Source organism: Sinocyclocheilus rhinocerous, unplaced genomic scaffold, assembly GCF_001515625.1.
Source record: "Sinocyclocheilus rhinocerous isolate Xijiao unplaced genomic scaffold, SAMN03320098_v1.1 scaffold346, whole genome shotgun sequence".
In the NCBI taxonomy this organism is placed as follows: Eukaryota; Metazoa; Chordata; class Actinopteri; order Cypriniformes; family Cyprinidae; genus Sinocyclocheilus; species Sinocyclocheilus rhinocerous.
In genome coordinates, this window is record NW_015630993.1 from 648,414 (window position 1) to 676,277 (window position 27,864).

Here is a 27,864-nt window from a genome sequence, read left to right on the forward strand (position 1 = left end):
GCGCCGTGTTATGATTTTGAAACGTGCAGTGCTCATGTTTATTCAACGAAGTCAAACAGCACAAATAAATCAATGTATGGGAAACCGGTAATGTATATCGAAATATCGGAAATGTGTTTAAAAATCATATCACCGTTAATGAAAAAAATTATATCGCGATACATATTGATATTGAATTATTGTCCAGCCCTAACGTAAGGTCAATTTTCATTTCATGCTGACTTTAAGTCTTCATTTCGTTTGCTTACCACTATGAATAAATAAACCACTAAAGGACAGAAGAGATTCAGGTCCTGCCAACCTGCCTGTTACATATGCCATCACACACTGATCTTTACTGGCTGAAGAATGGGATATCTCAAAGGCCCTTCCTGTTCAGAAACAAGCTCAAAGCTTTAATGGCCTATAAAGAGAGCATATAGTCTACTCTGTGCAGATGGAAGAAGGTTGGCTCTCACAGAGGGCCAATTAATCTGCATGTTTTCACATTAACCAACAAGAAACATAATAATTCACTACTCTTAAATGCTAAACATCACACAAATTTGTGTATTTACACATTAAGTATGTTGTGAATATGACTTAGCTTGTGTGTGACACTATATGGTGTCAACCAAACAACACAACACCACACAGAAGATAAATGTGGTGTAGATGTGTCATAGGGAGGACATGTGCACCTCTTCTGGCTACACCAAGAGGAACCGGGCGTTGTGTGTGTATGCTTGTGTGTCTGAGGCGTGGATTAGGGGGAAAAGAGAGCAAGGGACGTCAAAGGCACAGCGAAAGTAAGAAAGCGGGAGTGTGACAAACACATGCCTAAGGCTGAATGTGCAGTGCTTATTGCTCGGATCAGATGTTAAATTGGACCAGCTGAGGACAGAGTAGGGGAGAGACAAAACGAGAGGATGAACGATGATAAATAGCTATAATGCATATGCAAAGCATGAATTTAAGTAAGTTTTGTGAAAAAACTAGAAGGTCAGGTGAGATTCATTCATGAAGTGTTAAGAAACTTGAATAGCCTTGACTCATGTAGTCAACAATTTTTACAGATGATTTTGAATGAAGCATCATGTCTATATGGCCACATCTGCGAGAATAAATGCAAAATTTGTATGTTGAAGGCCTATTCTCACCAATAAGAGCAAGATCTTTGTGATGTATTGTGCTGACCTTGGAAGCCACAGCAGCGAGAAACATCACTTATTGCCTGAAACAGTGTACAGTGTCAGCTTGTGTGTGTGTGCGCATGCATGTGGTCAGGCCTAGTGGGTAGTAAGACAAACATTCAGCTGTCAGTCCAAGGTGGTCTGAATGGAAAAGACCTGAGCATGTCCATCACCCCTGCTCAGCCTCCAGATGGCTCACCATGGTCCACTTATGGATCATTTCAGTCCACCTTTCGTTTCAACTGCTGTCAACAGATTCAGAGAATATTTGGGGATATTTCACCAAAGAAGAATGTCCCAATTAAAACAATTAATAATTTAATTATTATCACAGTAGTTAGCAACACATTATTACATTATTACACTAGTACATACTCGATCACAAAAAAACAACAATATTGCAATGCAAATTTGTCAGGCACGCATGTTGAGATGCTGAATTTAGTTTGGTGTACCAAAGTTTAGTTTGGGGGCGGGGGGGCTGAATCTACCCAAGAGGTCAAGGTTTAGCTTGTTACCAGAGCCCAGTTAGCTCCTGCTGGTAACGAGACCATCTGGTTCTAAAAAGCACCGTGCATGGGCATTTAAAATCAGGAGTGTATTCTGACAACATAATGTTTCTTTTGTAGGCATATATGCCATATATTGCTAATATAGGCCTATTACTTTATTAGCTCAGATGATGCTCTGTAGATCTAATATAAAACATTTCTAATCACAGTTTCGGGTGTTCCTGAGCTTTCCGTAGTTTTCTAAAGTACAGGTATTATAAGCCTCCTCGACTCCACCACAGTCCAAACAATATAACTGTCAATTGTCGACAAGCATTTCTCATTAGCTGACACATAAAATAAAATAACTATTATAAATACATTTAGTGTCACATACGTGCATGATAGATCACAGGAATGTGAGATGCTTAATAAAAGGACACACTATGCACAGTTGCACACCGATGTTACATGAATGTGTAGCCTACATCTCTGTATTATTCACCTTACATGTCTAACTTTTAAACATGCTTGTATTAAGGAAGCACATTCAGCGTTTCACAGTGGTTGTTTGCACAGCCTCTTCATACCAAACAGAAATTTGTTGAATGGAAAAGCTGTCGTACACATTGTTTTACAGGAGCTGCCATTCATTCTAGTCTGCAGTGATTCTCAATTGAATTCATCCTCTTTTTTCAGCATGAGACAGACACTACAGTTGTCATGATGTGCCAGGAGAACAAGAAAATCTTAATATTAAATTTTATAAGCTAATTTAATATTAAAATGTATAAGCTTATGCAAGTTCTTAATTAGTGTATTAATGTAAATGTTTTTGAGAGTAAAATATGAAAATATTAAATGTATTAATACAATGGTACTAATTTTATAACTTAATGATTTCAAGTGTAGTTTGGCAAAATTAAACTTTTTTTTAACAGAAAGGTTGATTTTCATGCATTTTTATAAATCAACACAAACTAATTAACTTGATCAAAGCCTTGATTTGAGTAGATTAATGACTGTAAATGAGTGTGTGATGTGTACCTTTCAGAAAAAGGAAAATGTCACATTTTAATTTTCATGCACTACTGTTCAAAGGTTTGGGGTCAATAAGATTTTTTGGAAAGAAATTAATCCTTTTATTAAGCAAGGGTGCATTAAATTGACATTTCCATTTTAAATAAATGCCATTCTTCTAAACTTCCTCAAAGAATACTGGAAAGAATTATCACAGTTTCCACAAGAATATTAAGCAGCAGCACAACTTTTTTCAACATAATAATAAGAAATGATTCTTGAGCAGCAAATCAGCATATTAGAATGATTTCTGAAGGATCATGTGACACTGTGATAGGTGCTGAAAATTCAGCTTTGCCATCACAGAAATAAATTACATTTTAAAATACATTAAAACAGAATTGCAAAATGTATTCTAGAAATGTTATTTAAGTGTTCTATTGATTATTTATTAGCAGGGTTCATTATAAAAATTTTCAACCACAAATCCAAATATCCATTTAACCAAGGTATTCTAAAAGCCAAATTAATCAGGTTTGTATACCTTCATCTTGGTCAGATGATGCTCAATAGCCACACTACATTCATATAATATGCAAACGACAACTGGCACTCATCGAGAATAAGCAAGTAGGCTACATTAAAATAACTGTTTTTGATCAATAGTCAGATCAATATTGACAAGGAGCTTGAAAGAGCTCTATTTTATGGTTGTAACAAGTGGTCATTGAAATGATCAGGGTGTACATATATAGACACAGAGCTACGGAATAGAATCAGCCATAAGACTCAGACCAGAGGATTATGCTGAAACAAACAACTTGTCCACTAAGACCCTATGGATGCAATCTAGGAATGAATGGAAGATGGGCTTTGGAGAATTGATGGTAAGAGTGGAAATGAGAAATGTATAAGAAAGATCTCCTTGTCTCATGAAGGAAACGCATGCATGCTCTTGCTCTAAAGCCAGTAGTGGTAAAAGGCTTCTGCACAGATATGTGTGCTTGACCCACATTTCCTTTCCTTCCATAAAAATGCATGAGCTATGCATCTGCAGCAAAAGAACTGCAGGATGAGGCAGTATGTGTATGTATGTCCTGTATGTAACCTACACATGCAACTGAAAATCTATGCCAAATCTATATCCTATTATATATCACTTTTTGCAGTCACTGCATCACCAAACACATTCTATTAATGGTACTGAAAATTTATTTAACTGACATCCAGGCATACACCAAATATTATGCTGAAAGTAGACCTACTATAAACTATTAAAAGACCAGCCTACTTGGATACACAAAGTCAAAATAAAAACAAGCAATACTACAAAAGATCAGTCATTACATGAAATTAAAACTGCAATCTGCAACTGCTCTCTCAGTTAAAGAGGTCACGCAAACACATATGCTGACTAATGCATCTAACCTTAGCGCAAAGGCCTACATGACTGCTCATGTTAATGGAATACCGTCACTGTGAAACGTCAGGACTCAAAAGAGAGTGAAAGTGAGTTAGGGATGAAAACATGGTGGACTTGCTAGCAAAAGAGCCCAAGTCTCTCTAACGGTATTCAGATCCACACAGGAATGAGGTAAGAAGTAAACGCGGAGAAAAATAGAACAGGTGTCCTATATAACACAGGACACAAACAGAGGGAGCGAAAGCCTTTGCTATGCTTAGAAACTAGCTTGCAATCTTCCCCTATAGCTAAAAAATAACTTTCACTGTGCTTTTTAACAGTTGGTTCCAGTCCACAAATTTGATTGACAGAATCGGTGTTTCTTCTCACTCTGTGATTGCTCTGAGCTGGGTTTCTCTCACTACTAGGCTGAGTGCCACTTCACAGTCTCATCGACTCAGAAGTGCGTCATTGCTTATGTTGCATACGACTGATGGAAGTCCTGCATTGGGTTTAAATGGAATGTCTTAAGCCCTTGTTTTTTTTCTTATGTATTTGTTTGATGCACCATTCTATGTGGTAATATGCCGTTGAAAAAAGCTGTTGGAGAAAAAAAATCTAAAATTATAATTAAATATCAATATAATAAACTATGATTGTGTGTAACAAACAGTCAGCTTAATGTGGTTATATGGTTAAATCCCAAAATAATTCATAAATCATAAATAGAGTTGTGTGAGGTAGGGGTAAATTAAGCACGATCTGCTGTAACATTACAGTTGTGTTGCTCTGTGATTTATGAAGCTACCTAAAGTTTACATATGAGTTCATACAAACTTCCATCATCCACTTGACGAAGTGGAACGTGCTTCAAAATGGCGATGGGATTCCCAAACGGAAAGTGCTTAGGAGTTCACAAGTGTTTGTCTAAAAACAAAGTGAAACGCACCGTTAGTGTGCACAGAATGTTTTGAGCAACGTTTTGGGAGGGTAAATCACCATCTCTCCGCTCCACTCACATATGCCATTCCAGACCATGTGTGTAGTTGACAAAACGCTGAAAATTTTGTAACCATTTTCACTGGGGTAAAAAACACAAACTAACTGGCATTTCTTTGCCTGAAACATGGCGATCTCAAGTCCATATGAACCACAAGTTGTGACCGACTTCAGTATTGTGATGAATTTCCAAGTGAAACAGAATTTTGAATGAGAAAAATAGAGGGAGGGACTTGATTTTATCACACCTCCTTGGCGTCTCTAGATCGCAGCAGACTGATGGTTGGAGAGGAGTGGTTAAGGATGTTGTGCCCAATGCCTAACAAAGTAAATAGGGTCAAGAAATATCGGACTCACAGTGTTGTAGCCCTACTGATTGCCAGCACGGCCCGAGGTACTTGATTCACACCCGTGTTGATATGGACTGTTAAATAGGGTGCAGACAACTAAAATCAGTTTACAATGGAGTTCAAATAAAATGAATATTTTAAGATAAACTACCCCCATAATTGTCAATAACTAAACAAGAAAATACCCATACAATAGTACCTATAGTAACAGAAGAAGAATTCTCTTCCATGAGCTCATTCTTCCATAACAAGCCAGTCTGCATGACGTAATTTTTAGCTAAGTAACCTGGTGGCTCCTTTCACAGATGGTGTGTGAGAGCTGATGCTGAGAAAACAGGATTTTCTGCAACAAATCTCTCTTTTTGTTCTCGGTCCCAGTCATCCGATGTCATTTAATCTCGCATAATTATCATAGGACCTCATTTGAAGTTCAATGCATATTCATAACACAGCCATAATAAGCTTCCTATAGAATAATATACAATTCGCACTTGCCCTTACAGTCATTATGCACGCACGGCCGATGCAGCCCGATCGTGAACAATAAAAGCAGCAGACAGCGAGCGCCCTGCAAAATTCAATCCTGTGCTATTGCAGGACAGAATGAACCCCGGCTGCATATATAATAATTCTTGCGACAGCCAATGATTTTTCAACCGTCTTCATTCAATAATAATACAGAGATGCTTATTGGCTCGGGTTCCATTCACAATATTACTCCCGACTCGAATATCAGGGTGGACTAAAAGGAACAATAGACAAAGGGTGAAAATCAAAACTAAACGTAAAGCGTTTGGCAGCGTGCATCTCTGCGTAATAGCGCTCGTTCCGTTCATTGACCAGGAACGCGGACTGATTTGACTGCTGTTGTTCTACATCAATTACCAGTGTGAAGAACAACAACGGTCATTTCTGTGACACTTCACACCATCCAGCACATCTAAATGCATTTACTCCGGTGCATCAAGCCTGCGTCTCAACTACAATGACTTACCTCTAGCGCGACGGCTGTCTCTCTCTTTCTCAGATCAGGATGCGGTAATACACGACAACTCTGTGTGATTCTGTCAAAGATGAAACTGTAGGTTGGATCGTGTCAAGGCAACAGAGGCGACAGAGCTGCGTTAACATGGTTTTAATACGTTCGGAGAGCAGGAGCGTTCTTGTCCTCAAAATGACCATCAGAGTTGACAAAACTGTGGCTTTAGCAGATGCTATGACTGAATGCATTTGATGTGTTCTGTTAGGCTTATTTTACACACACACACACATATACATATATATATATATATGGGGATGATATGCGTTATGCTTTCTATAAGAAATATTTCGCTTTGACTGAAAGCTACAGAATAAATATATTTTAATGATGGTGTGTCTGACTGATGTTTGACTATCTTAGTCCACAAAGACGTGTTAACTTCAGTCGTGTTTGTCTTTTACCTAACACATACATCGCCGAGTGATATCTGTCAAAAAGTCACTGATTTGAGACCCAACCTGAGCACTGGTGTAGTTTAGTGCGGCTATCTTCTGTTTCAGCTCCTCAAGAACAGCGTTTCCAGGTAGTGCGTGCCTGTGATTCTCGCCCCGACACAAATCTAGACATCCAGTGCGGTGGCGCACCGTCATTTGCATCCAGCTCATTCAAATCACCCTCCCAGGGAAGAGCAGGGAGTATCTGCCATTCGGCATCTACTGCGGTCGACGGTTCAGTTTGGCCAGTTGAATTTTCATTGACTGTTGTGGCAACCATAGACATAACCCGCTCAAACTAACTTGCTTATCAGATCTCCACCGGGCAGTTAGTGACGTTCGGTACATTCCATTGGTTGGCTGCGATGTCAGTCAGGCTACAACTTACTCAAAGGGGCGGGACTAGCGTAGTACTGCCATCTACCCGTTGGATTTAAAAGGGACGTGCGCCGCTCTGCGGTGTCTTATTGTAGTGCCTTTAAAACTGTCTTGTGTGGAAAGAAAAAGTGATATTTTCATGCTTTCATTGATTAGGAGACAACACCAGAAATGTAACTTAACAATAAAGGCGTTTATTTTCAATATTTAATTGGTAAATGGGCTGCCGTCTTCTACAATAATAAAATACAACAAATCAGAGAAAAAGAAGATTAAATCAAAACAATTATATTAATGTACAAAATAATCACAGCCTTCTTTGTCCTGTTGTCTGGTCATTGCCTCAACCCTTTTCTACACTTGAAAGCTTCAAAAAATAACAGCGTCTTTGTTTTGGAGAAATTAGGAGCAGACTGACCAGGACCTAGTTGTGTCAGTGACTCTCTTTCTGATCTGATCTCTGAAAAACACAAACACCACATTGTTCTGATCAGGTGAGATGTTACGCCATAAACTTTTGTCATAAGATAGTCAGTGGCTGTTAGATCTACATTTAAAGCCCTGTAAGAAGAGTGGCTTTAGAACAGCATGAGGATGTCCACTTATTTACGGTCACATGCTCACATTAACAAGATTGTACTGACCAAATAATGACCAACTTGAACAATCAAAAGAGTCCATAATCCTGACCGTAGTATACGGTTGTTATTCTGGAGAGCACTTCGATCTTTACAAAAAATATTTGTTAAGTTAAAAAAAAAAAAGGCAACAGAGAAATTAAAGACCATAAAAGAGCTCTTGACAGAACAATGAAAAGAAGAGGGCTGGACGCAGGTGACAATGAAGACCTCAGAGGAAGTAGGGTGTTGTCGTTCTAGGTGGTATGACCCTTTCAGAGTCAGGAACGGCCCGGAATAACTTGGGCTCCCGTGTGTTCACATCTTTGAAGACCATAATGGAGGCAATGTTACCGCAGCGGTAGCAGTAGTTTGGGGCCGACCAGACGGTCACCAGCTTCTCGTCAAACATGAATTTGTAGCCCTCGTGAACCAACTGATGTGCACGGCAAATCAACTTCAAGTTGTTGATGTGAACAAACTTTAATGAAAAAAAAGAGAAAAAAAAAAAATCATGTTTTGCAAAACCAGAAACATTTACTGAAAGTTTTTACTTTTACTAGTATGTCACACTTTTATCAAACAGCCAATACATTGAATTAAATAATTTTCATTAATTGCTTATTTCATTGTACTAATATTCAGCTCACAGCGCGTTTCATTAAAATTCAATTAATCCAAGAAAATACAGAGGCCACAAAACTAAATACAGTTACTTTAGTCATAGTTTTTACCTGATTTGAAATTATTATATTTCTAGTTCTCAATTTACTGGGAGATATTTTTGTGAAACTTCACTACACTAGTAAAGTATATGAGGATGCCAACAACTACACCTAAATTTCAACACAGACAGTAAGTGACAATATGCAGTTTTCCACTTGTAATTACAGAAATGTCTCAAGTGTTGTTTACACACTTTCCATCGGACTAAACTGACTGTACATGGAGAGAATGCTCTTACCTCATTGGTAACCTTAGCACCAAACAGCCACCCAGCACCCCTTGGGCTGATTGCCCAGGTGTCCACATCCTCTGGATCGGACCAGACAAGATCACAAAATGCTCCCTTGTGAGGGATTTCCTGGTTGCGTTCAATGGTGCGTATCTGGTCCAGAGTTTTGATGTCAGGTGAAAGGCCACCATGTACACAAAGGATTTGCTCATCTATCAACTACGGGAGAAATCAAAACATCACAATAAGTACAGCAGAAGAAAAAAAATAACAACCATAAACATTCTCTCGGACAGTTATAAAGTGCAAAATGTCATTTTTAATCAAAGTGACGGTGTAGAGTTTAAGCATTAAATATACAATAAACATATCTGAAGTAATGAATTTAGATTGTGTACTATATGTACACTATTATATTATATTATAGACATAATGGATAATTATATGAATAGTATTATTTGTATACATAAATGATAACAATAATAAAACATTACCACCATTTATTATTATTATAATATTAAAAATACATATAAATTGTATTCTAAAGACAATACTTACAGCAGCAACAGTCAGCATGTCAAATACTTTAGTACAGTATCGCCAGGCATTAGCATTTCCATATTTCGTTTGGCACTCATCTATAAATGGAAGGAAAGAATGGAAATGAAAATCAAAAATGCACAACAAAATACAATAAGCATGTTATTATATGAAGTACGATAAGTATATTATGATTTCTGCAGTCTCACCATAAAAGCCATAGACTTGTGTGATCTGCCTGCTCTCGTGATTGCCACGCAACAGTGTGATGCGGTCAGGCCACTTTGCTTTAAGTGCTAGCAAATATGTGAACGTTTCTAAGCTGTAGTATCCTCGGTCTACAAAGTCACCCTAGAAGAAAAGAAAACATACCAATGTCTCTTCAGTATAAGCTTGGGGGAAAACATTGTTTCCCATGAGTCACCAAATATGAACTACAAAACAATATTTATTATGTACAATTATCTTTATGGATACAATACCATGAAAATGTAATTTGTGTCTGGTACTTGGCCCCCAGTTCTGAAGAGTTCACATAGGTCATAAAACTAGAGATAAAGAAAAGGTTTAGGTCAATATGCATTTTGTTAACAGAACAAGGACATTGTCACATCATCTGTGCACAACAGAAACACATTCATAGGGCCTGCTCACACCTGTCCGTGAATATCCCCACATACAGTGACTGGAGTGGATACTGGCTGTACATTTGATTCTTCAAGCAGCAGGTCACATACATAGTCACACAATCTCTGTCAAAGCAATAGAAGAGAAGACAGCAGGTTTGATCAAGCTTGTAAAGGAAATGGCATCACTGATCATGACAGCAGCAGCAGATCACTGCATCTAAAGTCATATGAATTCATAAAGAATTAATTTAATTCACATTTTTAACATCACACATTAGTGGCTTGGATGATACAGTCTTGAACTGCATTATGGACTAATTCAGAAGCCTAGTTGTTTACGTACAGGAGCTCTATTTAAAGACAAGAGAATGGGCTAAAAACTGCTAATAAGCAAATATCATAAAATGAGACTTAATAAAGGGTTGACGATGGAAAGTAGATGGGCGTTTCAAATTAGTGCGCTTGATAGCAACAACATAAGTTAGCCACCCCGGGGATCCACAAGAAATAAACTGTTACACACCTTTATTAGGACTGACTGCTTTCTTTGGTCGTATATCCTGTTATTTCTGCTAGCACGTATAAAATAAATCCCGGAACACACTGAATGGATTCATATGCAGCGCTAACGACTGCATTGCAACACACTGACTGCTACGGTACTTTACCAGCCATTACCGCATGACTTTAAAAATAAATCAACAGCTACTATGTTTAATATTCTGAGAGAAAAATATAATTACTGATAACAGTCACCTTTAAGTCGTTCTCTGGAAGGTATTTGCACTGTCTCGCAATTTCCACATACTTATCTAGGTCCAACGGCGCCATTTTAAGAACAACAGTCGATGGAAGAAGCAAAGAGGAAGTCTTTCTACGTCATGCCGGGAAGTAATGATTGACACGGGGATCAGCCAATCAGTACTTTGATACGATCCCGAGCGCCACTTTCACTGCAGAACACTAGATTCAGGGGGCGTGGTTGGAATCCGATCCAACTCCTCCCACCTTACATATACCTAAACCTACCCGCCTCCAACCCCTGATCCCTAAACCCACCCATCTCCACCCCTAAACCTGCCCATCTCCAACCCCTAGATGTGGATCCAACCACGCCCCCTGGATCTTGTGTTCTGCTGCAGTGAGGGGCTACTGACTTGCAGAGTCAGTACTAGTGTCGGTGGTCATCATCACGCTCTCGAAATAAACCTGAAAAAAACATTGCGCATTAAATAGAGGCTGACGTTTGTCCAAAAAAGTTGAATAGTTTAATGATTAAATCGGTCGCGCATCAAAATCCAACTCCCTTATTAAAAGCGTCGTCCATTCATTCACCACGAGGTGGCAACAAAGTTACCGTTTAATTAAATACAAACTAAGTTCAAGAAAATTGTAAATATGTACGAATCATCATATATTCGTTTATTTTATTTTTTAAGCTTTTATAAGAATTATCAGGAAATCATGTTATATGTCCACAAAATACTACTCAATCACGAATCTCTTTATTTCCTTCTGATTAGCCTACCACTGCAGTCATGATACAATGGCTGAACTGAATTTGCAGGAGAAAAATACAGATACATCACAAATAAAATAAAAAAAAGTAGACTGCATAATCATTATCTTGGTTACATTAAGTTAAACATTATACAGATGCTAATATTTGCTGTATTTTAACACCACAATAGCTACACACATTTGAATGGACTAGACTAGATGTATATTATATAGGGCAACAATGGAACGTAGAAGGGATTATGATGATTATTAGAGCTATATACAGATTTATAGTGTCTTATATCAAATGGTTTTTATATTTGAATGTGTATACACATGTTGTGTATATCTACATGCACTGTTTTGCTCATGTGTTCTGGGCATATATATAGCCATCTTCAGTATGTTTGTCTGCACTAAGCAAAAGATGCAGTATGTTTTCAGGATTTGGCAGTAGGCCTATGTGAGACCGAACAAAATGCACCAACAAAATTGACATAACTGAGTAACTGATGAACACGCAAGTTTTTGCTGAACAGTTACCGTTTAAGATTTACGAGGATTAACAAGTACTTTTGTATTTAAAAAAATGTGTTTTGAAGCAACCTATTTTCTACATTCTGTCAATCAGAAATTTGCACAATTAGCAAGATTAAAGACAAATCATTTTCATGACATGTTGGATATTTATAACAAAACATGGCTTATAAAATACACCTCAAAGACAATGTACAGTATACAACTAAAATACAGAATTTAAATTTTATATTATACAATGTTATAAAAATATTATACTACTAATATTATATAATATTATACTACTTTAATACTCCAGTTGGACTTGTTTTCCTTTCCTCTTGGTAATTAAATTGCAGTGATATTTCATGATTTGTCCCTTGAATTCACACTTCATATCCTATAGCAGTATTTCCCAACCCTGGTTACGGAGTTCCCCAAAAGTACACATTTTGCCACCCTAATCTTGACCACTTATTTCAGCTCTTAGAGTCTCTACCGATGAGCTGATGAGTTGAATTAGGAGAGTTTGATTAGGGAGGCCATTGGAAAACACTGTTCTGTTCTTTTAGGGCAAGTTATGGTGTTTAATAAAACTTGACTGAAATGCTTTAATTGGGCCATTGTAGAGAAGGTTTGTGAGGTAAAACTTCATCATCGAGATTTTGTCCGTGCAGATTCCTGCAAAATAAAAATTTAAATGGCTTCAAAATTATTAATGTAAATAGTTGAAAGTTCAATATCAATATAATTTTGATAGTAATACATATAACAGTGGTATATAATTAATTACATATTGCAGGGGTTATGTTGGGATTTGTTATGTTGGGGGCTCCGTGGTTAAAGGCTTTCAAGGGGTGCATATGTGTATGCAAAGCCTACAAAATCCTAACAAGGGACAAACTGTAAAATATAAGAAGTTAAGAGAGCCTTCTGCTATGAACACTAAAATGTTGGTCAAAATCATTCTAGATACTGGCAGTGTGCAAAGATATATCTGATGACAATAAAATCAATGCTTTAAGTTTTCAGGTATGTCTAACGGTAATATTCAGGTACAGAAATACCACAGAATTTGAATTAAGTAATCAAATGTAAAATAACACTGGATAGTCTTCACTGTATAAAAAAATACAGATGAAACCTTACAGTTAAAGTTACAAAAGTCAGTCAAGAGCAGTGAGTGATTTTCTGTCTTTTGTTGTTTGATTAACATTAATGACACAGACAGCAATCAGTTTAATAGACTGCTGTCTCTTTAAGACCGACTGCTCGGATCTAATATACATTACACATGCTTTTCTTTCTCAGTTGTTTACGTTCACTGAAGATTTAACTGACTGTGTTTACGTGAACACTCACCAAGACAAGGCATTTTGACAATTTTGTATGCATCAGAACATTTACACAATAAGCCGCAAAAAAGAACTCAATTCTGTACTTGCTCTGTCTGAGAATATACCGTCCGAATATACCAGTATACCGTCTCTCAGAAAGTGTGCGAGTACTGAACTGAGTACTCTTTTGCTGCTTATTGCGCTTGAATGGTTTAAAAAAAAAAACGTGAATGTTTAAACTTAAAAACACTAAAGACTTAAAAACATGTGCAGATACATTTTGTCAAGCAGAATATTTGCCATATTTGCTCAGCCACAGACAGCCCCGGCCCAATTTAACCCCTGCATATTACTAATGGTCATATACAGAGGTTACACTTTAAATATAGTTTATTTTTCCAGTGTATTCATTTAGTTGTATGCATTGCATTATGTGGACCCACCACCATCAAGTGTCCATTCTTGGCTCTGTAGACCATGGCTTCACTGCTGCTCTTAAAATCAACAAAGCCCTCTTTGCCAGGCTGGATGTCAAACCTCACACTACAAAATCACAACAATTCAGTGTATGTATAATGCATTCTTGTTAAATAAAATAAACAATCTATCTATGTGAGCAGGACTGAGTATCCAAGGCAGTTCAGATTGAAATATGTCTCACCTCCCTTGAACAACTTTGATGAGGCTGTGGTTTTTTGTCACCACACAGATTTTTGTCAATGCCTCAAATAGATAGCTGCACTGCAAGACCAGGTCCCCCTAAAACAGAATATTTAACAATCATATATGTATATATATATCAGTGACAGGTTGTTCAAATAGAGTTCCACAGAAAACTTCATACATGTTGAACAAGCATTTTTTCTTTGTTTTGATGTACGTAAACGTCTCGGTTACATCATGCAACCCTCGTTCCCTGAAGGAGGTAATGGAGACGTTATATCGACACTGAGGTAAGGGGTCTCACTTGGGAGCCACAATCACCTCTGAGCATTACGAGAAATGGCCAATGACTATTGGCGAGTGGAATTTGCATGCCAAGCCACTCCCCGTACATATGTGTATATAAGATGGCGGCATGCATCCACTCATTCAGGTTTGTGCTGAGGAGCCGAGAAGCAACCCGGCATTCAGTGCAATTGTGGCATGGGTTGTGGCATGAGGGACGTAACGTCTCCATTCTCTCCTTCAAGGAATGAGGGTTACATAACGTAACCGAGATGTTCCCTTTTAGTCAGTCACTTTTGACGTTACGTCGACACTGACGTTAGGGGTCCCTGTGGAAACAGCCAACACCAGAACTGTGTTACTCAAACTGATGGTGCAGATGCACTTCAATCCGTAGCTTGCCCAATGCCCTGTAAGCCAGATAACAAATTAACTATAAAGGGCTTACTAAGGAAGCCGAAAAAAGGTGTTCTGACATTCTCACAATATGTGAATGTGAAAAACACAAGACTCATCGCAGCACAGTCTAATGGCGCTTTTCCACTGCATGGTACGGCACGGTACGGCTCGGTACGGTTCACTTTTGGGGGGTTTTCCACGGGGTACTTAACTGACCTGACCCCAGTTCAGAGGAACATAACAGGGACTGATAGTGGAACTGTCCAGGGAAAGACACGGGTTTACCAAGGGAAACCGTACCATGGAAAGAACATACAGGATTACCCAAGTTGAATCTCATGTATGGGCACCTAGTCCAGTACAAGGGGTGACTAACGGCATACAACACAAGTACTGGACCCGGAAACAGTCTGAATGCCACATGGTGCTGGAAGGAACTCGACCAGGGTTCACCAGACGGGGAATTTACTGGAAAAAGATAAGGCGCACGTATCTTAGCCAGAGGAATGGCGGTGCAAGCGAGGCGAATTCACCTCCAGCCCGATGCTCTTGGTGGCCCGGAGGAGCAGGCCGTCAACTCAGCTTCTGATTCCAACTGAGCCACGGCTGTTAGAGGAGCGGATCCAGCTAGAGCTTGATGGGGCGACGCGGAATGAAAAAGTTTTTTTTAGGAGTCGTGGTAGTAGAGGCGGCGCGACTATAACGACATGTGAATAATCCCGCCCACTCTAAAGCGGTACTGAACTGCAGTGGAAACGCAAACCGTGCCGAACCGTGCCGTGCCGTACTGAGCCGTACTGAGCCGAGTCGTACCACGCAGTGGAAAAGCACCATAAGTTAACTGACCTGACCCCAGTTCAGAGGAACATAACAGGGACTGATAGTGGAACTGTCCAGGGAAAGACACGGGTTTACCAAGGGAAACCGTACCATGGAAAGAACATACAGGATTACCCAAGTTGAATCTCATGTATGGGCACCTAGTCCAGTACAAGGGGTGACTAACGGCATACAACACAAGTACTGGACCCGGAAACAGTCTGAATGCCACATGGTGCTGGAAGGAACTCGACCAGGGTTCACCAGACGGGGAATTTACTGGAAGAAGATAAGGCGCACGTATCTTAGCCAGAGGAATGGCGGTGCAAGCGAGGTGAATTCACCTCCAGCCCGATGCTCTTGGTGGCCCGGAGGAGCAGGCCGTCAACTCAGCTTCTGATTCCAACTGAGCCACCGCTGTTTCCGGGGGCTGCTCAGCAGAGTCTTCAGCATCAGAAGACAAAAGCCCCTCCTCTGATGCTGCGATCGACATCTTATCTTCTTCAGGAGCCCCAAATGAGATCCTAGGTCCACCACGAGATGGACCAGCACCTTCATCCGGGAGCTCAACGGTGCTACGCTGTGAGGAGCAGAACGTCCATGGGGGCTGGCCTGACAGTGATTCTCAGATCACCCTTGTCTCTAACCAATGTGGCCATATGGTCTTTATAAACAGAAGAACCGGACTGGGTAGTCTCCAAGGGAAGCCTCATTATAAATGAGAGCCTCAGCGTAGCCATGGACATGCACTCGCAGTGCAGTCAAGACCCATCAACGAAAGTTGTCTCAGCATGCTTATGGCCCAGACATGTGAGATAGCGATCGTGTCTGTCATCAGAGGTAAGGAAACTCCCGCACCCAGAAACACACAGCTGTTATATGCAAGCTGTTACAGGAAACTGCTCTTTTAGCTGAGGCGCCCAAGGGAGGAACACCGCTGAGTGCGCCATTCGGGAATGCAGCAGAGAAGCTTCCTGATGTGTTGATAGCGAAGTGAACTCTTGCTCATGAAGCGATCGGCTCCAAAGCAAAAATCTGAATGAGTGGATGTATTTTTATATACACATATGTACAGGGAGTGGCTTGGCATGCAAATTCCACTCGCGAATAGTCATTGGCCATTTCTCGTAATGCTCAGAGGTGATTAGGGCTCCCAAGTGAGACCCCTAACGTCAGTGTCGATTTAACGTCGAACGTGACTGACTGAAAGGGAACAAAAGTTTTTCCAATTTACCATGTGACGGTAATTTCATACAGAAACTCCCTGTCAAAAATATTTGTTCACCACCTACTTTTTGCTTTGTGTCATCACAGCTGACATGGAGAATCAGAAAGTTGTCACTTAAATTGCTGACAGACACCCCTGTAAAAAAAAAAGCAAATATTGTTCATGTAAACAAGGTTTATATGGAACTGGATTCAACTTGACTAATTTAGTAATGGTGTGTTACAAGAGGTAAAAAAAATAATAATAAAAGGTAAAATATAAATCTAAGACTATGAAAAAAATACCTAGTCCAAACCAAATAGACTACTATATCATGAGGCATGTTTACACCTTTGACAAATGTTTTTTAATGAAACCGGATCATGTACTTATTTTTATATTAAAGTGCATATACTATATAAAATATATATTTACATAAAATAACTGTGGAAATCTAAATTGATGGCAAATTTCACACAATCATAGACTTTTAATTAATCAGGCATTGGGCACCTTTTAGTGAGCTGTAATTCACCCTCTGTTTGATTTTGGCCTCTTCCACCAGATAAGCAGCGGCCTGAGTGAAGATCAGCTGTCTGAAACGTGGCCGAAAGCCATTCCTGTCGTACTTAATCACTGGAACGCTGTACTGTATAAAGGGAGATATCACATCAGTTTCCCATGCATGCCAAATGATATAAACATCTGTCTGACTGAAAAATAAAGCTCAGGCAGATCTACTCTACTCTTAGTTAAACGAGCCCCGAAATTCTCCTAAGCATTCTTTCAGCAGGAACTTCATCTTTAAAAAACATCTTTACATCCATTCAAGATCCAAAATTAGCAATTTCCATATGTGAATAAAATGGCAAGTAAATAAAATGACACTTGCCAGTTTGCCAGTAACATTAGAAGAGCAACATAATCTCAGTGCCAATTTTACCATCATATGTTTAATGCAGTTATGGCGTATATGGTTAATGCAAGTTAAAATATTATGCAGGCCTTTAATGTTTAAAGGAGTTAAACTGCTCTTAGTTTCATGTACCTTAATACCCTCAGGACAAATCTGCTGCAAGACTTTGATGTTTATGTCTTTTTCACCTGAATAGACAAAGAATGAACAAAGTGTTATAATTCATAAGGTATAACCTGATCTTTGCATTTACACATTAAAAGGTTTACAGCAACAACAGCATATAAAAAAAAAAAATCCATAAACTCTTACTTATCCTAGTGTCAGCGAAGGGTTGGCATATGCTCTGAGGGTAGTTCTCTTTTCTGCCTCTGAATATGTCACTGGTCAGTGCTTTAATTTGCAGCTGAAAATAAATTTGAACTGTAAATTGTAAATGGATTCCAGCCAGCAAATTAAGTGTGAAAATAAACATTAAGATAAATGAGAGGTAAAATAATTTTACCTGCACCTTCTGCTGTGAACTGATCCCTCGAACATACTTCCGTACAAGGAGACGTGTGTGCAACTTACGCAAGAACATGGAAGCCTATAAAATCATTTATTACAAAATATAGTATCATTACAGTGAAAAATCATTTTAATTTCGGCTATAAAACAAAACTTCGCATGGTTTCAATGATAAAGGATCCAATAATGTATGGACTACCTCTTGCATTATGGGTGGAGGAGTTAGCCAGGTGGTTTTGTCCAATACTGATTTTGGCAGATTGTCTTTGAGTCGAGTGAGGTAGCTCTGTCTGACAAAGGCCAGATACTCAGAGTTGTCCATGCTGACAGGCTGATTCCTGTTCATGAAGCCCTTAATAAACCTGCAGGATTGGGGAAAAAAATCTCTTACAACTCAAATATCATACAATTTGTAGCATTTATCTGCTCCAAAAAATACAGTAAAATCAGTAATATTGTGAAAATACAAATTAATACAATTGAAAATAACTGTTTTTAATTTAATATATTTAAAAAATGTATTTTATTTATGTGATGTCAACTGAATTTTCAGCAGCCATAACTCCAGTCTTCAGTGTCACATGATCCTTCAGAAATCATTACAATATGCTGATTTGCTGTTCAAGAAACATTTCTTATTATCAATGTTGAAAGAGAAAAAAAGAAGCATTTATTTGAAAGGGAAATCTTTTGTAATATTATAAATGTCCCTTTTTTTTCTCTGTCACTTTTGATCAAATTAATGCATCCTTGCTGAATAAAAGTACTTACTGATGCCAAACATCTGCTCTTAGTTTCATGTACCTTAATACCCTCAGGACAAATCTGCTGCAAGACTTTGATGTTTATGTCTTTTTCACCTGAATAGACAAAGAATGAACAAAGTGTTATAATTCATAAGGTATAACCTGATCTTTGCATTTACACATTAAAAGGTTTACAGCAACAACAGCATATAAAAAAAAAAAATCCATAAACTCTTACTTATCCTAGTGTCAGCGAAGGGTTGGCATATGCTCTGAGGGTAGTTCTCTTTTCTGCCTTTGAATATGTCTCTGGTCAGTGCTTTAATTTGCAGCTGAAAATAAATTTGAACTGTAAATTGTAAATGGATTCCAGCCAGCAAATTAAGTGTGAAAATAAACATTAAGATAAATGAGAGGTAAAATAATTTTACCTGCACCTTCTGCTGTGAACTGATCCCTCGAACATACTTCCGTACAAGGAGACGTGTGTGCAACTTACGCAAGAACATGGAAGCCTATAAAATCATTTATTACAAAATATAGTATCATTACAGTGAAAAATCATTTTAATTTCGGCTATAAAACAAAACTTCGCATGGTTTCAATGATAAAGGATCCAATAATGTATGGACTACCTCTTGCATTATGGGTGGAGGAGTTAGCCAGGTGGTTTTGTCCAATACTGATTTTGGCAGATTGTCTTTGAGTCGAGTGAGGTAGCTCTGTCTGACAAAGGCCAGATACTCAGAGTTGTCCATGCTGACAGGCTGATTCCTGTTCATGAAGCCCTTAATAAACCTGCAGGATTGGGGAAAAAAATCTCTTACAACTCAAATATCATACAATTTGTAGCATTTATCTGCTCCAAAAAATACAGTAAAATCAGTAATATTGTGAAAATACAAATTAATACAATTGAAAATAACTGTTTTTAATTTAATATATTTAAAAAATGTATTTTATTTATGTGATGTCAACTGAATTTTCAGCAGCCATAACTCCAGTCTTCAGTGTCACATGATCCTTCAGAAATCATTACAATATGCTGATTTGCTGTTCAAGAAACATTTCTTATTATCAATGTTGAAAGAGAAAAAAAGAAGCATTTATTTGAAAGGGAAATCTTTTGTAATATTATAAATGTCCCTTTTTTTTCTCTGTCACTTTTGATCAAATTAATGCATCCTTGCTGAATAAAAGTACTTACTGATGCCAAACATCTGAACGATAGTGTACATTTACATTACATATATATATATATATATATATATATATATATATACACTGAATTTTCATTCAGTAAAAAAATCATCCGACATGATAATTGTCTCACTTCTTGATGACTTTGACAGCCCAGGCTCTCCTTTCCCTCTCTTTTCTGGCCTGAAGGCCCCTCCAACATGTCTCAATCTTGGTAGCTGTTAAAAATGAATTAAGAGTGATGTATTATGTATGGGTTTCCTAAGTATCTCTAGTATTTTTAACCAAAAAAATATGAATACCTGCTTCCCTCTGCCTCTGGTATTGTCCTTTCACCCTATAGCCTTTGTATTTGGCCTGGATTCTTGTGGCTGTAACAAAAGCGATTTGAGACACCAACCAATCAGGTCAAAGGTGGCACTGCAAGAATCATCACGACACCTTCAGGGGAATGCCAGCCCTCTTTTGTCCGATGTTACTGGTCCCTTACCCAATTCATGCTTGCAGATCTCAAATGCATCTTCAGTGGCAAAAAGAGTCCTGGGATGGCGAATGAAGATTTTTGTCCTTGATAAATAAGAGGAAAAAAACTTCAGGAAACACTAGGAGGAAAGCGTTATTTTCTGGTCCTAGCAGAACAACACATCATAGAAATAGCCTGTACAGTTTGTACCTTCCCATCTTGTACTCGTCTGGTTTGTAGCCAAGGTGTTTGATGAGTCGCTGCACTCCCTCTGCTGGTGTCCCCTTCCAGTGTGGCCATGTGTCAGGACAAAGAGCCTTATATCTGCAAAGCATCAAGGATTGCCACATGTTTGCAGGTGAGAAGTAGTGAGAAGAAGCGCCTGATAGAGAAGATAAGTTCAAAGAAACACTAACTGAATGCACTGTATAACTTTAGATAGAAAATGTCTGGCAAATGCATGAAACTGATTAAGACAAATGAAGTCATAATGAAAACATACATAACGCAAACGCACCTTTTCAGGAAAACCTCGTATCTTCTTCTATAAGCAAACCCAGCACGCCTGACTCTCAGGTGCTCCATTAACCCCAGGTACTTGACTTGATGTCTCACCATGACGTCATCAAAGCGGTCTGAGGTTAGGTGAGTGAGAGAGAGGTCACTGGCACAGTCTTGTAAAACATTCAGCAGACAAAACCACTAACCTGAGGTGTGAAGTGAAAGGCTCACCTGGCTGCTTGCAGTGGTTGGGTTTCAGGCACCGCACATACCATGGCTCCTTGGTCATGAGGATTTCAGTGAGGCCTGCAAGGCTGTTCTTAAACTGGGTGGCCACCTGTTACACAAAAAAAAAAAAACCTGGTCAAAAATGTCTTTATGATTCCTGTGTGACTTAAAGTGCTGCAATAACTTAAATACAGGAGTTGCTCATAGGTTATCAGCTATAATGATACTATACTAAAACTATAATCAAAAAATCTGTACATTTGTTATCTTATAGCCAGAAAATTAACATTGAAAATACATTATATATAGAGAGAGAGAGATCAGGCTGTTATGATTGTTTGTTTTAACTGTCTATTGAAACGTCTTTCACCGTACCGTCTCAGGTCTTTTCTTGCCATCAGGTTCAATAGCATTGAAGCAATGCTGTATAATACTGTTCTTCGACTGTCGCATGACCTTAAACAATAACGAACAACTTTTGCATTTATGCCTATTTTATAGTCATTATTTTTTCAGAGATGACAGGCCAAGAGAGAATGCATGCTGTGGTGAAACCTCTTACCTCTTTAATGTTTCTGTACAGAAGATCATTATTTTTGTCAAGAAATCCTGACATGAGGAAATCATACAGGTCAAGATAAGGAAATGTGTTAAAAAAAAAAAACGTATTCGTCTTTAAACTGTTAGCATTAAATAACTTACCAGCAACTGAGTAAGTAACCTCTCCGGCATAGTGTAGAAGACGAAAATCCCCTCGTTCAAGGGTTTTGCGTGTTTTCTGGTCAGCCAATTTGTGCCTGAAATTTAGAGAAAGTGAATTTGATAAATAAATAAATATAATGCCTCGCAGCAGTACAAGTTCTTGTTTACCACGGCACTTCAATTTTAGTTTGCATCTTACTTTACAACTAAGATTGTAATAACAGTATAATTGGAAGCAATCTGCATTTTGTGTTTCTACAAAATTATCTATTATTATTTTTAGGGATTTCTTTTAATGCAGGGGTGTCCATTCCTGCTCCTGAAGGGCTGTCTTCCTGCAGAGTTTGGCTCCAACACACCGGCTTGGAAGTTTCTAGTGATCCCGGAGACCTTGATTAGCTGGTTCAATTAGTACTGAAGCTAAACTCTGCTGGAAGGTGGTCCTCCAGGAAAAGGATTGGACACCCCTGTTTTAAAGCCAACAGACAAAATCAATAAAATCATCTTGTGCTATGATAGCATTGAAATACTGGTATTAAGTCAGTTCAAAGTGAAAAGCTACCCACGTGACAAAATGAGGGTGACCGCACATCTTCTCCTCTAGCTTCTCCAGGAATGTAAAATCTGTGGCTTCGCCAGGACGCAAACATTCTTCATCCTTTAATTGCAGGATACATGACATAAAGACTGTGACTTAATCATGCCTTAATGTGTATGTCAGCTTGAATCAGTTCCACTCACCAGTATTGATATGATGCCTCTATGTTTCTCCTCCACTAGGTCACAGATGATCTTGTTGTTGAAGTATGGCACTGGCTCCCACTGAAAAATGTCATCATGGAAAAAATGTTTATCAATGGAAATATGCTAAAACACAAGGCCAGGCAGATCTGTGTCCCAAAGCATTTACATAACATTACTATCTGAAGGTGAGGGCATCTTGTTGATAAATGCTGTATGTACTGAAAATATTCACCTCAATTCCCTCCATCTCGTACTCCTCCTGCTCTGATTTGAGGGTGAGCTGGATGAAAAGCTGCTGAAGCTTTTCATTGCAGAAGTTTATGCAGAACTGTTCAAAACTGAGGAGCAAAGCACCAGTAATCATACACATATCAATCCATCAAAATGTACAGTTGTGGTCAAAATTTTACATACACTTTGCAGTATCTGCAAAATCTTAATTATTTTACCAAAATAGGAGGGATCATACAAAATGCATGTTATTTATTATTTAGTACTGACCTGAATAAGATATTTCACACAGATGTTTACATATAGTCCACAAGAGAAAATAATTGAATTTATAAAAATGACCCCGTTCAAAGGTTTACATCCACATGATTCTTAATACTGTGTTGTTACCTGGATGATCCACAGCTGTTTTTTGTTTTTGTTTTTTTTTGGTGTTAGATGTTCATGAGTCCCCTGTTTGTCCTGAACAGTTAAACTACCCGCTGTTCTTCAGAACATACCTTCAGGTCCCTCAAAGTCTTTTAAAATGTAACATTTTGGCCTGTATATCTATCTAGTACTGCACAAATATGACAATTTACATGCAACAGAAATAATGTAATGACTCTCTTCTATTTTAATATATTTTAAAAAGTAATTTATTCCATTTTTTTATTCCAATTGTCAGCACTCCTGTCTTGAGTGTCACATGATCCTTCAGACATCAAGAAAGCTCAAGAAAGGTTTACTTTTATTATCAATGTTGAAAACAGTTGTGCTGCTTAATATTTTTGTGGAAACTGCGATACATTTTTTTGGTGAATAGAAAGAATTTTTTTTGGAACACCATGTCTTTACTGTCACTTACAATCAAATTAATGCATCCTTACTGACCCCTTTTAAACAATAGATGACCCATTTATTTATTAGATGTGTCTAGAGGGCTTGTTCTGACACTACATTGATAAAAAAAAAAGGTTACTAATTGGTTTTGTTAACTCATTAACCCCTTTTAAGAGTTTTCTTGAAAAAAAAAACATTACAATAAATGTATTCAGTGAGTGAATATGACTTCAATGCTTCAGGGTCACCTGTTCACATCAAACACTTCAAATCCATAGATGTCGAGCAGCCCAATCACCGTCTTTCTGGTTGAATCCTGCATTGATAAATTGACTGATAACCTAATAATCCATCAACTAATTCATGTATTTTTATAAACCAACATAAAAAGCAGATTTTGTCAATTCCATGCAACCATGCATACCTTATTTGCCAACGATTCATTAATCTTATTAACAAGCCATGAGAATGTGCGGCCATAGATGGCTTTGGCTAGTGCGTCCCTGGCATACTTCGCATGTTCAGCGGTGAAAGGGCTTAGAACCTGAAAATGATCAATACTACATAAGCATGGATTTCTGAAGCACAGGAAATGTAAAAACAAAAAACTAAAAAAAGTATTCCATCTCTAAAACAACTCTTTAGTCATTTTAAATTTAAAGCATATATTTATTTACCATTTAATACTAATTGTCCAAAACAACTTTCTATAGCAATATGAAGGTAAAACATGCTTTTTATGCAACAATTTATGTTTCATACAATAATTTTATGTATCTATTCAAGTGTATTTTAACAGAAGCAATGTAAACACACTAGTATTTGGGTCACATTAAATGTTGTATTTACTTGGAATAGGTAAAAAATCTAAAGTAAAAAGCCACTGTCGATAAACCCGCCTCACCTCTTCTGCTTTGGCTTCAATCTTCCTGTGAGTTAAACCCTCCCGTAACATGTTAGAGGGGATGCCCAATAGCTAACAAGAACAAGAATTAAGAAAGGAGAGAAGAAATGGGTTGCAACAAAAAAACTAATTAAATAAGGTCAATATTGGCATTACAATGTAAACTTCTAATGCATAATTACTCGAAAACTTGATAGAAGTGTCAGTGGAAAGTACCTTTGACAGCCAGTGTACTTCCGCACTGCTGTTTAATGTGGCATAACCCAGGGCACTGGCCCCAAAGTGAACATTGCCAAGATGAAGGACGCTGGCAAGGATGGCAAACAGATGCTAAAAGAAGACCAAACGTATTAAACAATGACTTTTCTTTCTAAAAAGCAGACTTCTACACTGACCCAGTGACACCAGTGGGAAAAAACTCCAATCAACATGCTCTAACTCCAATCAATCTGAGAGCATCTTACCTCTATATCCTTTTCACTAAACTCAATGATGGTGAGAGCTTTCTGTACTGTTTTCCAGTCACTCTTGTCATTAATGGAGCTCACTTTGGCACATTCTCCCTGTCCAGAAAATAGATTTTGAACAATAAATTGAATATGCTTTATGGCTCTGATATGTCTATGCATTCATTTTAATTTCAGAAAATATAAAGTAATATCTGTTTTTCTCACCTGAATAAGAAAGCGGTAATTCTGACAGTTTCGCTCCAAACCAAGCCAGCGAAGAAGCTCATCCTCCCCTCCCTCAACTAACTGATAAAAGATGTGGAAGTTCCTTTCTCCATGATTTTGGTGGACCACCCTTGACTTCTCCAGTAAGTAGCTTAAGACGTGGCCACCAACTGCTGCTCCCTGAAAGAAAAAGCATTTATTTACATTTGTAATGAATGCTTCCTGCTCTTCTACTTCTGTTCAAATCTGACTTTACCTGATGGTCAAACTGTATGTCCATGTACTTTCCAAATCGACTCGAGTTGTCATTTTTCAGGGTTTTGGCATTTCCAAAAGCCTGTAGATATAAAACGTTTAACGCCATCAACATTCTTTTACTTGATACTGTGCTACACTTTGAGAATGTGCATTCAGAATGTATACCCATGTATTCAATGGCTCATTTCAGACAAAAGGTTTGAATTCTGACCTCCAGCACCGGATTGGAAAGAAGGAGCCGATCTCTCACATTGTCCAGGAGTCTAGTGCTGGGACAGCACACTGCATAGAACTGCAGGACTTTCTTAGAGGCCTCCGTCTTGCCAGCACCACTTTCACCAGAAATGAGGATGAAGTGGTTGTTGGTTTCACTAATCATTGTCCGGTAAACATTGTCAGCAAGTGCAAAGCTGAGAGGTCAGAAAAATAATGCTTAAATTACATGTAAAATAAACTATTTATCCACATGTTCTTATCCATATCTGTATAAATAAGAAAAAAATGATGTAAATGCCAAGAATAAAAAGTAAATGTTTATGTATACAGTGCCATTCAAATGTCTGGGGTCAGTAAGATTTTTTAATGTTTTGGAAAGAAGTCTCTTATGCTCACAAAGGCTGAATTTATTTGAAAAATACAGAAAAAAAATAAATAATATTATAACAATTAAAATTAAATTCTATTTTAGAAAACAGCATTTATTTGAAATTTAATTTTTTGTGACCTTTTAAATGTCTTTACTGTCAGCTTTGATCAATTTAGTCAATTCAAGTCTGCTTTATTGTCAATTCTTCCACATGTACAGCACATACACACAGAGAATTGAAATTGCGTTACTCTCAGACCCTTGGTGCATACAGATAACACTAACAGTAGAACATAAATACAGATAGATACAGATACAGGTTTAATGCATCTTTGCTGAATATAAGTAATTTCTTTAAAAAAAAAAAACCTTACTGACCCCAGACTTTTGTATATTTCCTGTGTATATATTATGCAAACTTACATATGAGGAGGCAGCTCAAAAAAGTTGACTCCCATGTAAATGTCCATTTGTTTCTTGGTATAGATACCCAACTCTTTATATGGATTAACTGACACCAGGAGGGTCCCAATGTAGGTCTAATAAAAATAAGAAAGATAAGGACTTTTCAGAAAAAGTTAAAAGCCAGTATTTTCCCTCAACAGAGTACTGAGTTAAAATATCAACCATCACGGGTTAAAGATAGATCATAAGGAAATAAAACTGTCTCCGCAGGAGGTTTATCCTTGGAAGGTGCCCTTGATAACCTTTAACAGAAAATTTCTCTGTGCTGAATCATCAGCAAAGTGAGTTTCCAGTCGCTGCGACAAGGTAAATTAGATGTACAGAGAACATTTTCACTTAGTAGTCTACCTGTGTGCACTGACCGGAGTTCAGCATGAGAGTCTACATTATTCTCTCCCCCATCCCAATAATGAAAGTAACAGTGATACTGGATATTGCACTGCCAGCCTTTTTTACAGTCTATTCTAAGAGGTCATATGAGTGGGTGTGGGACTCACATATATGAGGTTCTCATTAAACCGTTTTCTGAGGTTGTCCATAAATGCTGTCTCACTGGTGTAGGCATCCAGAAGAACAAAGTCCTGAATGCCCACCCGGTCCCGAGCTGTCAAAGACCCCTCCATCTCCTGCAGGATCCGCTGGCAGCGCTCCTCTAAACTCTGTTAATCACAGATATGAAAAATAACGGGAGTTCATCATTTTTTCCAGAAACAGCATTAGAAGTAGCTTGAAACGAGTTCTTTGTATTTGAAAAATATACACCCATTTATTTTACTTATTTGATTATTTATATTCTTCAAGACAATTACTACGTAAACTCTTGTAACTGTATATGTTTAACAGTAATCGCTCACAAATGACCAACAACACCATCTTTCTTTCACTCTGCCTTTATTACATCACCCTACATCCAGTAATATGTCATTTCAGATGTGGCCTTGAACAAATCCTGTCAACAATATGCCATGAACCGTCTGAGTGCAGCCTTACTTATCTAATCTAAAATGTTTTTCTGTCTGCAGTCTATCGAAAGGGACGTTCATCAATCAACACTGAAAAATGGCAGGGTCCACCCTGGTCTTGACAAACAGGAAAGATATTGTTTTTGTGTGCTGATTAAATCATATGTCCTATCAAATATAAAAGGCCCTATATATAT

General features: G+C 38.0%; 3 protein-coding genes across 7 annotated transcripts in view; all 3 read right to left on the minus strand.

The window, feature by feature from the left end:
* The window catches only part of LOC107740943 (protein SCAI-like), a 38,540-nt gene extending 31,358 nt beyond the window's left edge, over positions 1 to 7,182 (minus strand). For 3 of the 5 annotated variants that reach the window (XM_016553507.1, XM_016553510.1, XM_016553506.1), the window contains exons 1-2: positions 6,935 to 7,182; positions 6,429 to 6,498 (exon numbers count right to left, since the gene is read on the minus strand). The gene's annotated coding sequence lies outside the window, so the exon portion shown is untranslated. The remainder of the gene's footprint in view (positions 1 to 6,428; positions 6,499 to 6,934) is intronic. The other 2 variants (XM_016553509.1, XM_016553508.1) reach the window with 1 other exon arrangement.
* A 278-nt stretch (positions 7,183 to 7,460) lies between these two features.
* On the minus strand, positions 7,461 to 10,911 carry LOC107740945 (serine/threonine-protein phosphatase 6 catalytic subunit). The gene is made up of 7 exons (XM_016553511.1): positions 10,786 to 10,911; positions 10,057 to 10,152; positions 9,883 to 9,948; positions 9,610 to 9,751; positions 9,419 to 9,498; positions 8,870 to 9,079; positions 7,461 to 8,386 (listed from the first exon to the last, which is right to left on the minus strand). Exons 1-7 carry the CDS (start codon positions 10,858 to 10,860, stop codon positions 8,138 to 8,140), a joined length of 918 nt encoding a protein of 305 aa, XP_016408997.1. The 5' UTR covers positions 10,861 to 10,911; the 3' UTR covers positions 7,461 to 8,137.
* Positions 10,912 to 12,328: 1,417 nt separating this feature from the next.
* LOC107740942 (unconventional myosin-Ih-like) overlaps positions 12,329 to 27,864 on the minus strand; it is a 17,254-nt gene continuing 1,718 nt past the window's right edge. Inside the window, exons 2-32 of the mRNA XM_016553505.1 lie at positions 27,203 to 27,364; positions 26,664 to 26,779; positions 25,866 to 26,064; positions 25,653 to 25,733; positions 25,397 to 25,576; positions 25,187 to 25,285; positions 24,939 to 25,052; positions 24,723 to 24,794; positions 24,243 to 24,362; positions 24,067 to 24,134; positions 22,998 to 23,103; positions 22,763 to 22,843; positions 22,588 to 22,679; positions 22,022 to 22,116; positions 21,882 to 21,928; positions 21,695 to 21,775; positions 21,323 to 21,428; positions 21,108 to 21,225; positions 20,801 to 20,914; positions 20,618 to 20,694; positions 20,430 to 20,498; positions 20,261 to 20,345; positions 19,563 to 19,725; positions 19,359 to 19,442; positions 17,984 to 18,077; positions 17,804 to 17,859; positions 17,269 to 17,404; positions 16,841 to 16,911; positions 14,044 to 14,141; positions 13,826 to 13,925; positions 12,329 to 12,726 (exon numbers count right to left, since the gene is read on the minus strand). Coding sequence (XP_016408991.1) covers positions 12,700 to 12,726; positions 13,826 to 13,925; positions 14,044 to 14,141; positions 16,841 to 16,911; positions 17,269 to 17,404; positions 17,804 to 17,859; positions 17,984 to 18,077; positions 19,359 to 19,442; positions 19,563 to 19,725; positions 20,261 to 20,345; positions 20,430 to 20,498; positions 20,618 to 20,694; positions 20,801 to 20,914; positions 21,108 to 21,225; positions 21,323 to 21,428; positions 21,695 to 21,775; positions 21,882 to 21,928; positions 22,022 to 22,116; positions 22,588 to 22,679; positions 22,763 to 22,843; positions 22,998 to 23,103; positions 24,067 to 24,134; positions 24,243 to 24,362; positions 24,723 to 24,794; positions 24,939 to 25,052; positions 25,187 to 25,285; positions 25,397 to 25,576; positions 25,653 to 25,733; positions 25,866 to 26,064; positions 26,664 to 26,779; positions 27,203 to 27,328 — 3,075 coding nt within the window. The 5' untranslated portion in view covers positions 27,329 to 27,364 and the 3' untranslated portion in view covers positions 12,329 to 12,699. The remainder of the gene's footprint in view (positions 12,727 to 13,825; positions 13,926 to 14,043; positions 14,142 to 16,840; positions 16,912 to 17,268; positions 17,405 to 17,803; positions 17,860 to 17,983; positions 18,078 to 19,358; positions 19,443 to 19,562; positions 19,726 to 20,260; positions 20,346 to 20,429; positions 20,499 to 20,617; positions 20,695 to 20,800; positions 20,915 to 21,107; positions 21,226 to 21,322; positions 21,429 to 21,694; positions 21,776 to 21,881; positions 21,929 to 22,021; positions 22,117 to 22,587; positions 22,680 to 22,762; positions 22,844 to 22,997; positions 23,104 to 24,066; positions 24,135 to 24,242; positions 24,363 to 24,722; positions 24,795 to 24,938; positions 25,053 to 25,186; positions 25,286 to 25,396; positions 25,577 to 25,652; positions 25,734 to 25,865; positions 26,065 to 26,663; positions 26,780 to 27,202; positions 27,365 to 27,864) is intronic.

What these genes read in the sequence shown, in the direction of transcription:
- LOC107740945 (XM_016553511.1), bottom strand. Translation starts at nt 10,860, where the DNA reads ATGGCGCCGTTGGACCTAGATAAGTATGTGGAAATTGCGAGACAGTGC. An exon ending in GTGGGGATATTCACGGACAG is followed by an intron (nt 9,949 to 10,056) that starts GTGTGAGCAGGC and finishes CTTTATCTCTAG; the next exon opens with TTTTATGACCTATGTGAACT. An exon ending in ACATGCTGACTGTTGCTGCT is followed by an intron (nt 9,080 to 9,418) that starts GTAAGTATTGTC and finishes TTTCTCCCGTAG; the next exon opens with TTGATAGATGAGCAAATCCT.